The following is a 14,258-nucleotide window of genomic DNA, read 5'->3' as shown; positions in this document are numbered from 1 at the left end:
TCTTTCTCTCTCTCTCTCTCTCTCTCTTTGGGCGTCTGTTTCACATTCTGATTGTAAGTAGAGGCTGTATGTTAATCTCTCTCTCTCTCTCTCTCTCTCTCTCTCTCTCTCTCTCTCTCTCTCTCTCTCTCTCTCTCTCTTTAATTCTACCTTGATATTGTTTCCATCAAACTCTCTCTCTCTCTCTCTCTCTCTCTCTTAAGCCGATTGTATCATACCCACTTCCTGTCATTTTAGCCACGCCCTCAAGCACACCCAATTACCCTGTCTCCCCCTCCCACCAAGCGCTCCCCCCTCCCCTCCCCTCCCCAGCCCTCCCCTTAAGGCAAAAATACCTTCCCCAAACCTTTCCTTTCCCTTTCACTTATTTTTCATTTTTTTTTGTAAAATCACTAAGATTTTTCAAAGAAGAAGAAAAATGAAAAAAAGAAAGTATTTAAAAATTAAACAAAAGCACAATCACTCACTGATGCACGATTTACACTTTCTCTGGTAAGAAAAAAAAAATTTTCACTTCAGGATTTTTTTTTTAAAACTTGATAAATTTTATTTAGTTCAATTTCGGTATGTAAAATCAACTTTAAAAACGCTATTTGCGTTCAGTAGAATTTGTAAATCGATTCGCTCTCAGTAAAACCAAACCAAATTTGAATCACTTTCAGTAGAATTCAAAATGTAACCAAACCAAATTAAAACCACTTTCAGTAGAATTCAAAATGTAAATTCACTTTAGAAACCAGAAAAATTATTTTAATTTGATTCAAGTCACTTTCTATGTGAAAAAACCAAATTTAAAAACCAATTCGGTTTAAGTAGAATCAGACCAAATTTGAACCACTTTCAGTAGAATTCAAAATGTGGATTCGCTTCATCAACCAAAAAAAAAAAAAAATAAAAAATTAAATCCAAACCAAAAGTGTTGGCAAAATCAAACACAATTTGAAACACTTTCAATAAAAAAACAAAGTTTAAATCCATCTTAGGAACCTCCCCCCCCAAAAAAAATCAATTCAATTCACTTTCAATATGCAAAACCACTTTAAAAGACCAATTAACATTAAAAAACGTAACCAAATTTGAACCACTTTCAATAAAAACCAAAATTTAAACCTAACTCACCAAAAAATTTAATTAAATTCACTTTCAGTATATAAAAAATAAAACCAATTACCATTTAGCAAAGCGAAACCAAGTTCGAACCACTTTCAATAAAAGTCAAGATGTAAATCCATCTCAGGACCACGCCCCCCCCACACCAAAAAGGAAATAAAATCAGTCCACTTCCAATTTACAAAACCACCTTTAAAAAAACCAATTACCATTCACTAAAACCAACCCAAATTCGAACCACTGTCAATGAAAAACCAAAAAAAGAAAAAAAAAACTTAAATTCCTCTCAGTGGAAACCACAAACCACCTCCCTATTCCACCTTTTACCTTGTGTGCTGGCGTTCCTTCGAAGCTCTAAAGGCGAGTGTTGGTCAGGTCAAGTCGTGTCAACCTCTTATATAACCCCAGCCACCCTCCTACACCTGCCTACCTGCTGCCCAGGCAACCGCCCTGGCTACAAGTGTCTGTGAACTGGTTTACCAGAAAAAACCGACAGAGGAGAATGGATGATTTCATGACGAGAGGAATTCGGTTCTATTTTTTTATTTTTACATTTTTTTTTTTCCTTCCTTCTCTGTTGCTCTTAATTTTTTTTACCCGATTAGTGAATGCGCTTGGGTTTAGCATTTGTTTTTTTGGAGCTTGAGTGACAGGTGTTTGAGTTTGGTCCGTGCAGGTGTTATGTGTGGGTGTGTGAATGCTTTGTGCATGCATTTGCATGGGTGTTGGTGCAAATATGCACAAACATACGCGGGGAATCACAAGCGCCATACGTATATGTTTGTTCTTGTGAAGGTGATATAATTTAAGAGTTTGTGCGTGATTTTCTATTAGTAAATTATATAATAATGTATATATATATATATATATATATATATATATATATATATATATATATATATATATATATATTTGTATATATATATGTGTGAATATAATATATACATATGTAAAAAAGTTATATATATATATATATATATATATATATATATATATATATATATATATATATATATATATATATATAAATTTGAGTTATGTATACATTTTCTAGGCTTCAATTCTTCCAAACGTCTAAACCAGACAGGAATACCCAAGTACTATATAATAATAATAATAATAATAATAATAATAATAATAATAATAATAATAATAATAATAATAATAATAATATTTATAGAAGCATTTATCAGCACCATCAATAAAAAATTAAATCAATATTTGAAAAAAATAACATAGGAAAAAAAATTTTTTCAAAATTCCCCCTCTCTAAAAAAAAAACCCATTTAATATTTGCTAAGTTCAAAGCTACCTGTCATTAAAATTACATTCAGTATTATCAAAAGCCAGACTCCATTAACTTTTCGTAAGCTGGTTAGACCATGACTATTAGGAACTAGAGGTTTTTATTAAAAGGAAAAAAAAAAAACCACTCTTATGACTCTGAACAGGTTTTTTTTTTTAAGGTTATTATTATTTTGGATTTGACTTAATTCAGATGTATCTGGAGTGGAGCCCTCTCTCTCTCTCTCTCTCTCTCTCTCTCTCTCTCTCTCTCTCTCTCTCTCTCTTCTCTTTTTGTGTTGTTGATTTTTGGTTCGTTTGTTTGTTCGTTTTTCCGTTTACTGGTTTGTCTTTGTTTGAAGGACTCATTGTTTGTTTGTTGGATAGATTGTTTGTTTGCTTTCCTTGTTTTTTGTGTTTTTGTTTGCTTGTTTGTTTATTTGTTTGTTTCTTTGTTTGTTGCTCTGTTTTTTAATTGCTTGCTTGTTTGTGTCTTTGTTTGTTTGTTGCTTTCTTTTTTTTTACTTGTTTGTTTGTTTCTTTTTTCTCTGTCAGTTTCTCTGTTTCCTTGTTTGTGCGTGTTTTGTTTCGTGGTTTGTTTCCTTTTTGTTTGCTTGTTGCCTGTTTCTTTGTGTCTTTGTTTGTTTATTTCTCTCTTTCCTTGTTTCTGTGTTTTCTTTCTGTACCGGTTTGTTTGACTGTTTGTTCCTTTAATTCTTTGTTTTATTGTTTTCTTTATTTGTTTGTTTGTTTGTTTGTTTGTTTTTTTACTTATTTGGTCCTTTGTTTGTTTGTTTACTTATTTGGTCCTTTGTTTTACTGCAGGATCGCGGGAGAGTTCAAATGTACCCGGAACGGACCAAGCTACGTCAGACATCTCTCTCTCTCTCTCTCTCTCTCTCTCTCTCTCTCTCTCTCTCTCTCTCTTCTTCCGTTACGTGTTAATTTGTTTGTTTGTTTCTCTGTTCAACTGTAGTGTCTTGGCAGAGTCTGTTTGTGTTATAACTGTCATACTCAGTGTTCTTTTAATTTAATTTCCTCTCTTCCTCTTTATTAAGAATTGCTATATTTATCATTTATTACCCACTTTCTGTGTTTTCTGTTTATGTACATTTTTATAGATATTCTAAGTGTTATTCCTGTTATTTATATTATAATTATGTTATTTATGTCATGAAACATTCCGATATAACATGTACACATATGAAATATTCCAAAATAACATGAACACATATGAAACACTCCAACATAACATGAACACAACATGCAGTTCCTTACCACATAAGATTAAAGTTCAACATCGCTACCAGCCTCGTTCAGGTCTGGGCTAGATGACCGACCATAGCAGTTAGACAATATGTAAATATTTTGGTAACAACAAATATATCTATTCAAGTTCATTTCATTTATAAATATTAGTAGCAGCAAATATATCTATTTAAGTTTGTTTCAGCTGATGATTAACTAAGACATTTCATAAGTAATTTTTAAGAAATGCCTCAACTTCTAAAAATTGATACCAGTCGTTGTTTGCCAGTAAAAGGGATTTATTAACCTTCTTTTTCCTGATTTGTCAATTGTATAATTCTTTTTGACCCTAGTTCAAAGGTCAACATTTGGGCAGACAGCCCAGTGACCTCATATTGACCCTTCAATCTCTGCCTTTCGTTTTATCCGATTTGACCTGTCTCTCTCTCTCTCTCTCTGTGCTGCTTGGAGACTGGCTCTATTCTGTCTTACTTTACCTCTGTGTTTCATTCACTTTGAGAGATATATTTACTAACGTATAAATATTTTACTTAATGTTTTTCTAGGAGTAAAAACAACAGTTTGATTTCACGTCCACATATTTACCAATTCACATCTTCATTAAATTCTCTCAATCCTTGAATATTAACACGTTTTCCCTTCTAACACTTCTATCAATCATTCATCTCGGCTCTATCTATGCCTATCTTTCAGTCCTTCCTTTCAACCATTCCGAATTGCGCGCCCGTTCTTCCAACTTGACCAGACCACCTCAAGAAAGTCTTACCTATATTAGCAAACGTCTTGTGCTATTTCGTATATTGGGCTGTTCAGTTCGATTGACATATTATGTCACGTGATTGAGCCTGCTAGATGATAGACTACGTAATTACAATTCTCTCTCTCTCTCTCTCTCTCTCTCTCTCTCTCTCTCTCTCTCTCTCTCTCTCTCTCTCATTTGTCAAATAGCTTTGCCTAAATGCCAATCTGTATATTAGGCAATCCACCTCAGCATACTGAGCCTGTTAACTAATCACGTACGTAATTCCTCTCTCTCTCTCTCTCTCTCTCTCTCTCTCTCTCTCTCTCTCTCTCTCTCTCTCTCTCTCTCTCTCGCTCTCTCTCTCTCGTAGATCGTAAATATACCTAAATGCCAAATTTTATTTTAATTAATCTATATCACTGTAATGAATTTTTTGTGACTCCTAACCTTTAACAGAATGGAAACTAAAAACAGATAGAATTAACAGCCTATTTTATTTATCAGACAACTAATTTAACATAATGTTAAATTAACTTCTTTTATCTTCCCTTCGACAGAAAACAGAAATAAAATAAAGATAAAATAGAGATTAGATAGAGAATAAGCTGAAAATTCTCGTGTACCGAGCGAAAGCACCCGACGGGCGATACCATCACAGAACTCGTGCTGTTCGAAAGGAAAGATAAAATATTATAGAGAGAGAGAGAGAGAGAGAGAGAGAGAGAGAGAGAGAGAGAGAGAGAGAGAGAGAGAGAGAGAGAGAGAGAGAGAGGTTTTTCACCTTTTCTTGAAAAGTTTGGTGGACGGAATTTTCATGACACGTCAAATTGTCAGCACGGAGAAGCATACAATAGGTTCCCATTCAAAGGCTTTTAAGAAAATGACTGCAGTCTCTCTCTCTCTCTCTCTCTCTCTCTCTCTCTCTCTCTCTCTCTCTCTCTCTCTCTCTCTCTCTCTCAATAGTGAAATAAATCATGCTAATGTACTCTCTCTCTCTCCAACAGTAAAATAGATTATACTAATACTCTCTCTCTCTCTCTCTCTCTCTCTCTCTCTCTCTCTCTCTCTCTCTCTCTCTCTCTCTCTCTCAATTATAATAATGTATACATGCGTAACATTCTATTTTTATATAATTTCAGTTTATTATATATATGTATTTATATATGTATGTATACTGTATATACATACATACACATTTAAATGATAAATTTATATTTCTCATATATATATATATATACATGGTATAAATATAAAGGTTGGTTGGTAAGAGTCCAGCAGTCCAAACCAGACCTCTTCATCCATCTAACACCAGAATCACTCTTCCAGTCAGCATCTGTGGCAAAGGCCCGTGCTGGCATAAGCCCACCTAAATTTGAACCATTCAACTTTAAACAGAAGCAAGCCATTGATAATATTAGGTGATGACTTTGCTCGCGTTGGTAATTGTCGAAAATGTGTTGAATAATTCCGTATCTGTTGGCACAGAGAAGCCGGGGGGAGGGGGGAGGGGGGAGGCTAGAGGGTGTTGGTGGGTATACTGCCTGGGAAGGGGTAGTAAGGAGAGAGAGAGAGAGAGAGAGAGAGAGAGAGAGAGAGAGAGAGAGAGAGAGAGAGAGAGAGAGAGAGGTTGATAATCATGACATCGGCTGATTTCAAGATTCGATGTGATCTGTTTACAAAAAATTTATGTCATTGATTTTGAAACGGAGAGAGAGAGAGAGAGAGAGAGAGAGAGAGAGAGAGAGAGAGAGAGAGAGAGAGAGAGAGGTTGATAATCATGACACCGGCTGATTTCAAGATTCGATGTGATCTGTATACAAAAATTTTATGTTACTGATTTTGAAACTGAGAGAGAGAGAGAGAGAGAGAGAGAGAGAGAGAGAGAGAGAGAGAGAGAGAGGGCGTGCCATAGCCTGAGGTCATACCAGGAAACAAAAACACGAGAAAGACTGATAGAGAAATACTTTTGAAGGTAATTCTCCAGATTTTCTTTTTCAATTTTTGTTTTATTACTGGCCTGAGGGAGCAAGATCTGATCATTAACAGCTTTTATCACCTTTCTTTCTCATTATTCCGGCGTTTCGTAGTTCAATTTTTCCTAAATATCGCTGCTTCGTGAAGATCATGTATGTGTATGTTTATATATATATAATATATATATATATATATATATATATATATATATATATATATATATATATATATATATATATATATATATATATATATTCTGGGTCAATTATTATAAACCTCGCCTTCCCATTAACAAACCCCGAAATCGATCCCCCTGGGTGAAACGACTTGGGGTCCTTTTCATGCGAAACCTAGCGACTATAAACCTCGCCTTACCATTGACAAACCCCGAAATCGATCCCCCAGTGTGAAACGACTTGGGTCCCCTTCATGCTAAACTTAGCAACCTCATTCCGAGAGACAATAGATTCCTATAGATTCTCATTTATCTATTTATATTTATTTTTAATAATTAAATATAATTTTACGACAATCTTTGATATAAGCATAACATTTCCTTAATTAATTTTATATATTTTTCTTCAATTCTGGTCTTAGTGAATCCTTCCGTGCAACCCTAAGCTGGCAACGGGTTCGTCTTTTAGTTCATAATCCTTCTTCTATTCCTCCTCCTCCTCCTCCTCATTTTCCTCTTCCAACTCCTCATTTTCCTCCTACCCTTATCATTTTCCTCGTTTTCCTCCCTCCTCCTCATTTTCCTCCTCACCCTCACTTTCACCCTCCTCCTCATTTTCCTCCTCCACCTCCTCATTTTCCTCATAATCCTCCTCCTCCTCCTCTTCATTTTCCTCCTACCCTTATCATTTTTCTCATTTTCCTCCCTCCTCCTCCTCCTCATTTCCCTCCTCTCCTTCACTTTCCTCCTCCTCATTGTCCTACTCCTCCTCATTTTTCTCTTCCTCCCTCCCTCCTTCTCCTCACTTTCCTCCTCTTTTCCCCCTCCTCGCTTTACTCTTCCTTATTTTTCTCCCCATTTTCCTCTTCCTCCTCCTCATTTTCCTCATTTTCCTCCTCCCCCTCCTCACGTTCTTCCTCCTTCTCCTCATTTCCCTCCTCCTTCTCGTCATTTTCCTCTTCCTTCTCCCCACTTTCCTCCACCCCTCCTCTATCCTACGCAAATGACCCAACTCCTCACGGATAATCTTCTCTCAGGCTTGACCCAGCTTTCGAAGGCCACTCAAGTATATTCTCTATAAAAAGTCAACTTCTTTCTATTTCTTTCCAATTTTTTCTGACCTGGTTATAATTCAGTTTGCCTTTTTAAAGATAGTTCTTTCTATTTTCAAAGTTCCTACTATAATTCCCTTTACATTTTTAAAGAGAAATAACAGAATGTTCTGTTTGCCTTTTTAAAGAGTAGTGTCTATTTTTTAAAGTCCCTGTTATAATTCTCTTTACATTTTTAGAGAGAAATAACAGAATATTTTCTATTTGCCTTTTTAAAGACTTTGCTTTCTATTTCTAAAGTCCCTGTCATACTTCTCTTTACATTTTTAAAGAGACATAACAGAATATTCTATTTGCCTTCTTAAAGATATTTCTCTCTATTTTCTAAGTCCCTGTTATAATTCTCTTTACATTTTTAAGGAGAAATAACAAAGTATTCTGTTTGCCTTTTTAAAGATATTGCTTTCTATTTTTTAAAGTCCCTCTTACACTTCTCTTTACACTTTTAAAGAGAACTAACAGAAAAATAAGTGGAAACAGTTTTAATATGACATTAATCGTAACCTTTATTTTAGTGATTTTTTCTTGGGGAGGGGGATTATTTGCAATCAACCTGACCAATAGGGGCGGAGGTATGGGGGGGGTTCTGATATAGCCCAGATGTGGTAATCAATTTGGGTGACAAGCTCAGGTAAATGTTCAAAAATTCATGGAGTCGTTTAGGAAAGTCGGTCTTATTTCGCACGTGACTTGCAGTTGTAATGTCTTGTTGACATTTGCAAGTATTGAATTAGGCCCCACAAAAAAAACTTAATATATATATATATATATATATATATATATATATATATATATATATATATATATATATATATATATATATATATATATGTGTGTGTGTGTGTGTTTGTGTGTGTGTGTTTATATATCTTTCTCAGCAAATGAACTACAGTACAGATATTCAACTAAGTAAAACGTCTGAACATACTTAGGAACAAGGTTTTAAATGCCAGCCTGCAACGTAAGAAGTGGGTCTTACAATTGATTCTCATTATTATGCAACAGAACGTGATCGTGTCAACGTGCTAACCTTTCCTGTTCGTCTTGAGAAGATCTTCTTTTGATACAGAGAGAGAGAGAGAGAGAGAGAGAGAGAGAGAGAGAGAGAGAGAGAGAGAGAGAGAGAGAGAGAGTTAGTAAAGATTGCATGAGAACAGTAGAAATAAGTTACGTAAGTGTGTGTGAGAGAGAGAGAGAGAGAGAGAGAGAGAGAGAGAGAGAGAGAGAGAGAGAGAGAGAACAGAGTATGTATGTATATATATGTGTGCATGCATTTATGTATGTATTCATAAACATTTGTGCGTGTGTATAAACACATACTTAACCTTGTACTGTGCATTTCAAAGTACATACAGGCATTAGATTTTGGGTGTGTTTATTCATGTATACCACAGTATGTATGTATGTATGTATGTATGTATGTATGTACGTATGTATGATCATATGTCAGCACGCATACCTTCACCGCGTTGCTTTAAAGCAAATAAATTGAGTGACTAGCACAAACTTCCTAGTTCTTGAGTGAGTGCGCAAATCTGCAAGCACTTTGCTTGTGACTGGGTTGAATTTTCAGATCGAGTTTTTCTCCATTGACATTTATTTTGCTTGCAAGCTAGGAGCGGTTAGTTGCTTGCCTTTCCAAGCAAAGAATACTGTGATTTTGATTCTGCAAGTTACTGGGGAGTCAGACACTGTTTTTGTAGTTTTATTTTAATTTCTTTTTATGTATTTATTTATTTGTTGTATTTTCGTATTGCTGTCTATATATATATATATATATATATATATATAATTTATATATATATATGTATATAATTATATATATATATATATATATATATATATATATATATATATATATATATATATATATATATATATATATATATATGTCTTGGTGATCACATTTCCTTAAGTGGCATAGGTTCTAAATTATTATTATTATTATTATTATTATTATTATTATTATTATCCTGTGCATAGAACATCTAACTGAGGTCGAATACAGAACTATTTTAGATAGCTCCCGGGATACATAGACGAAAAATACAAAAGAAATAAAGAAATCCATTCGTCATGGTAAAAGTACCCTTTGAAGGATTTCAATCTCAAAAAAAAAAAAATTATACTGAGTTAGAGCTGGCTTTAAATTTATGAGCTCTTATGTACCTATAAAGGTAAGTTTCAGATCTGGAATGGCTTCACAAAAATACCACCTCTTGTAGGTGTGTGTGTATATATATATGTATATATATATATATATATATATATATATATATATATATATATATATATATATATATATATATATATATATAAACGTAAGAACAATGAAATATTACTAGCAGTATTATGTATCATTTTATACCAGCTTATTACTTTATCATCATACCCAAATTGCTAGTAGTTTTATCTAGGCTACAACTAGAATACAGAAATGGTTTTTATAGTTTATAGAATCTTCTCTGACTGAATTGAATATATAGAATTTAGGCCAAAAGTTTGAAACGTGTAACAGGAGGAAAATTTTTAGCAGATGCACTATGAATCAGTTGTTAGGAGAGGGTCGAGGAAAGTAAGATGGAAGAAAGAGAATATGAAAGGAGGTACAGTAAAAGGAACGAAAGGGGTTACAGCAGCTAGGGGCCTAAGGAAGACGCCTCCTGAATGTCGGGTGTGTCGGTTTGAATTCTCCGTTCCCTCGTATTTATTTATTCATTCGTGTATCACCTTTTCGTATGGCTCTCTCTCTCTCTCTCTCTCTCTCTCTCTCTCTCTCTCTCTCTCTCTCTCTCTCTCTCTCTCTCTCTCAGTGACTTTATGACTTGTTTTGGGATGAATCTCTCTCTCTCTCTCTCTCTCTCTCTCTCTCTCTCTCTCTCTCTCTCTCCTCCAATAACTATAATTTGTGTTTGGCTGAACTCTCTCTCTCTCTCTCTCTCTCTCTCTCTCTCTCTCTCTCTCTCTCTCTCTCTCTCCCCAATGACTTTAAAATTAGTTTTCGGATGATTCTCTCTCTCTCTCTCTCTCTTTCTCACTTTCTCTCTCTCTCTCTCTCTCTCTCTCTCTCTCTCTCTCTCTCTCTCTCTCTCTCTCCAATAACTATAATTTGTTTGGCTGAATTCTCTCTCTCTCTCTCTCTCTCTCTCTCTCTCTCTCTCTCTCTCTCTCTCTCTCTCTCTCTCTCCAATAACTATAATTTGTTTTGGATAAATTCTCTCTCTCTCTCTCTCTCTCTCTCTCTCTCTCTCTCTCTCTCTCTCTCTCTCTCTCTCTCTCTCTCTCTCTCTCTCCAATGCCATTTTCTTTCTGGATGAGTGGTCAGAAATAATTTTTTTTGTATCATTATACACCTAATGTCAGGTGCCACTCTTAGCTAATACTTGATGAAAACAAAGACTGTTATATATTACCTGCAAATTATTCAGTGAAAGATAGTTTGAGAGCCTGTTCATGTATGCAAATATGTATATGTTCGCATACAGTGAAATACATTTGAATACATGTATATGTGCTGTGCAAGTGTGGTTTAAAAATACTTGGAGAAATATGTGTACTTGTGTATGTATATGTGTACTAGTATATTTGCGTGTTGGTAGCTGTTCAGACAAACGTGTGTATGAGTGCGTGTGTATAATATATATACGTATATATATGTATTTATTTATATATGTATATATACATTTAAATTATATAAATATAGTATATACAAACTGTATATATAGATATATACATACATACATACATACTGTACATACATACATACGAACATACCTAGCAATGTACATTACATTTTAGCATAATTATCAATAAGCCCACACACCAACCCACAAAATTGATCATTTTCAAATATCTTAAAACCTTTCACTATCTTTCATTTATCACAAAACCTCTCTAGATTTGACCTGAAATGACCAAACAGTTTCTCAATCTAAATCTCTACAGCTTTTTGTGTCCTAAACTTACTCTTCATTTTATGGGTCAAGGATTTTACTGCTGTGTGCAAGTGGAAACGCCTGTGTCATCATCATAAGGTGTTAATGGCTGGAATTCCCTAAGTATGTATGTATGCATGTATGTATGTGTGTTTATATATATATATATATTTATAAATATATATATGTATATTTACTTATATATATATATATATATATATATATATATATATATATATATATATATATATATATATATATATATATATATATATATATATATATATATATATATATATATATTTGTGTATGTGTGTGTGTTTGTGTGTGTTATTATCGACCTATCAAAAGCCTAAATATTATTTTTCTCTTCGCATACACTCGCTTTTTTTTATTTTTACATCTCTTAACAAAAAAACAAAAACAAAAAATAGCAACAGACAAACTCCATCACATCTCTACGTGAAAACAAACACGTTCCTCCTTTCGACAAAAACAGTGAGAGTTTAGAATCCCGATTGTTTTTGCGAATTGGCTTCCGTCAGACGTGCGGAGAAGCTCGTTGATGCTTTTTGTCAACAAAGACACGCATCAACTAAAATTGCAATGTGTTCTTGCAGTCAAGAGCAGAATTGTAGTGTCTTTGTTTCGCTCGTTCTACTGTAGACTTGCTTCTTTTGACGGTAACTGAACAAGTGAAATGCCAGTGTTTTTGTTGTACTTATTCCAGACTTTCATTGGCTAGCAATAGCTGAACAAGTGAAATGCCGTTGTTTTTGTTGTACTTATTCCAGACTTTCATTGGTTAGCAGTGGCTGAACAAGTGAAATTCCAGTGTTTTTGTTTCACTTATTCCATACTTTCATTGGTTAGCAGTGGCTGAACAAGTGAAATTCCAGTGTTTTTGTTTTACTTATTCCAGACTTGCATCAGTTAATAATAACTGAACAAGTGAAATTCCAGTCTTTTTGTTTCACTTATTCCAGACTTGCATCAGTTAACAATAACAAAACAAGTAAAATTCAAGAGTCTTTGTTGCGCTTATTCCAGACTTTCTTTGGTTAGCAATAACAAAAAATCAAGTAAAATACAAATGTTTTTGTTTTACTTATTCCAAACGCATATTGATTAGCATTAACAAAAACAAGTAAAATCCCAATGTGTCTTTGTTTCTGTAATCAAACCTAGCGTCGAGGAACAATAACTGAACAACTAAAATGGCAATGTTTTTGTTTCGCTTGTTGCAGACTTCCACTGATTAACAATAGCAAAACAAGTGAAATGCAAATGTTTTTATCGCAACGTTTTTGTTTCGTTTGTTGCAGGCTGGCTTCCATTAACCCCGACAAACAAACAAATGAAGCCAGTGTTCTTGTTCCACACATTCCAGATTTCCCTTTCGTTGACAATAACAGAACAAATGAGATATATACCGCTGTATTTCTCGCACGTGTTCCAGACTTGCACCGACTAACAACAGCAAAAAAAAAAAAAACAAGTAAAATCACCAACGTCTCTGCCGTGCATTTGTTTCGAGACGTGAGGAAAACCACATAGCTTTTTAAGAAGCCTTAGTATATGTACTCGTTCCAAGAGCGTGCAAGGACACGGGAGTCTAATCTCCTGTTTAAGATTACACTGGACTTAAAACGTAAAACTTTTTTTTTGTTTGTTTCTGTTTGTTTTTGTTTTTTTGTTTTATTAGAAAATTTCTGTCATCAGAGGTTTCACTTGTGGGTTGGTTTTGTTTTTTTGTGTTGAAGGTCTGTGACGGGCAGACGCACGGACGTTGGGGGCGGGGGGGAGAATCGATCATATTTTATTTAGTATGTGGACGTAATAGGACAGAATATTTCTCTCTCTCTCTCTCTCTCTCTCTCTCTCTCTCTCTCTCTCTCTCTCTCTCTCTCTCTCTGTATGTATGTATGTATAAAAATATACAGAAGCATATATGTATATAAATATATATTTAATACATACATATTTATATGTATTTTAAACATGATTTAAATGTATATGTATATATATACATATATATGAATATGTATATATATATATAAATTTATACATATATATGTATATATATCTATATAGATTTATATATATATATATATATATATATATATATATATATATATATATATATATATATATATATATATAAATCCATATATATACAGGGCCTTCAGAATTCTTGCCCAACTATTATCAATCCAACAGCCACTCTCAATAAAAAGTTAATTTCTGTCATGACATAATATTTTGAAGCAATACAAGTTATTGGCAAATAATCAAGCATATGTCGGTGTTTCCTCTAATAGCTCTCGAGTGAAGCAATGAAGCAATATAAGCAATACAGAAGATTCTTTCACTTACGATGAAATGAGCAAAGACACTGAAACGTAGAGTGCAGCGAGCGAGCAAAGGAATAACTGAGGCTAGAGGGCTGCAAATTGGTATGTTGATCATCCACCCTCCAATCATCAAACATACCAAATTACAGCCCTCTAGCCTCAGAAGTTTTTTTTTTTATTTAAGGTTAAAGTTAGCCATGATCGCGCTTCTGGCAACGCAACAACACAGGCCACCACAGTCGGCTGAGAGTTTCATGGGTCGCGGCTCATACAGCATTATACCGAGACCACCGAAGGATACAT

General features: G+C 34.2%; 2 protein-coding genes across 2 annotated transcripts in view; both read right to left on the bottom strand.

The window, feature by feature from the left end:
* The window catches only part of LOC136830628 (uncharacterized PE-PGRS family protein PE_PGRS10-like), a 9,547-nt gene extending 8,069 nt beyond the window's left edge, over positions 1-1,478 (bottom strand). The window contains exon 1 of the mRNA XM_067090204.1: positions 1,438-1,478. The gene's annotated coding sequence lies outside the window, so the exon portion shown is untranslated. The remainder of the gene's footprint in view (positions 1-1,437) is intronic.
* Positions 1-14,258, bottom strand: part of LOC136830889 (high mobility group nucleosome-binding domain-containing protein 5-like) — a 32,427-nt gene that overhangs the window by 2,231 nt on the left and 15,938 nt on the right. Inside the window, exon 4 of the mRNA XM_067090860.1 lies at positions 7,392-7,549. Within this exon, the coding sequence (XP_066946961.1) occupies positions 7,392-7,549 (158 nt within the window). The remainder of the gene's footprint in view (positions 1-7,391; positions 7,550-14,258) is intronic.

The sequence above is a fragment of the Macrobrachium rosenbergii genome, chromosome 47, assembly GCF_040412425.1.
Source record: "Macrobrachium rosenbergii isolate ZJJX-2024 chromosome 47, ASM4041242v1, whole genome shotgun sequence".
In the NCBI taxonomy this organism is placed as follows: Eukaryota; Metazoa; Arthropoda; class Malacostraca; order Decapoda; family Palaemonidae; genus Macrobrachium; species Macrobrachium rosenbergii.
The sequence above is the reverse complement of the archived record's forward strand: the minus strand, read 5'-3'. Positions and strand labels throughout refer to the sequence as shown.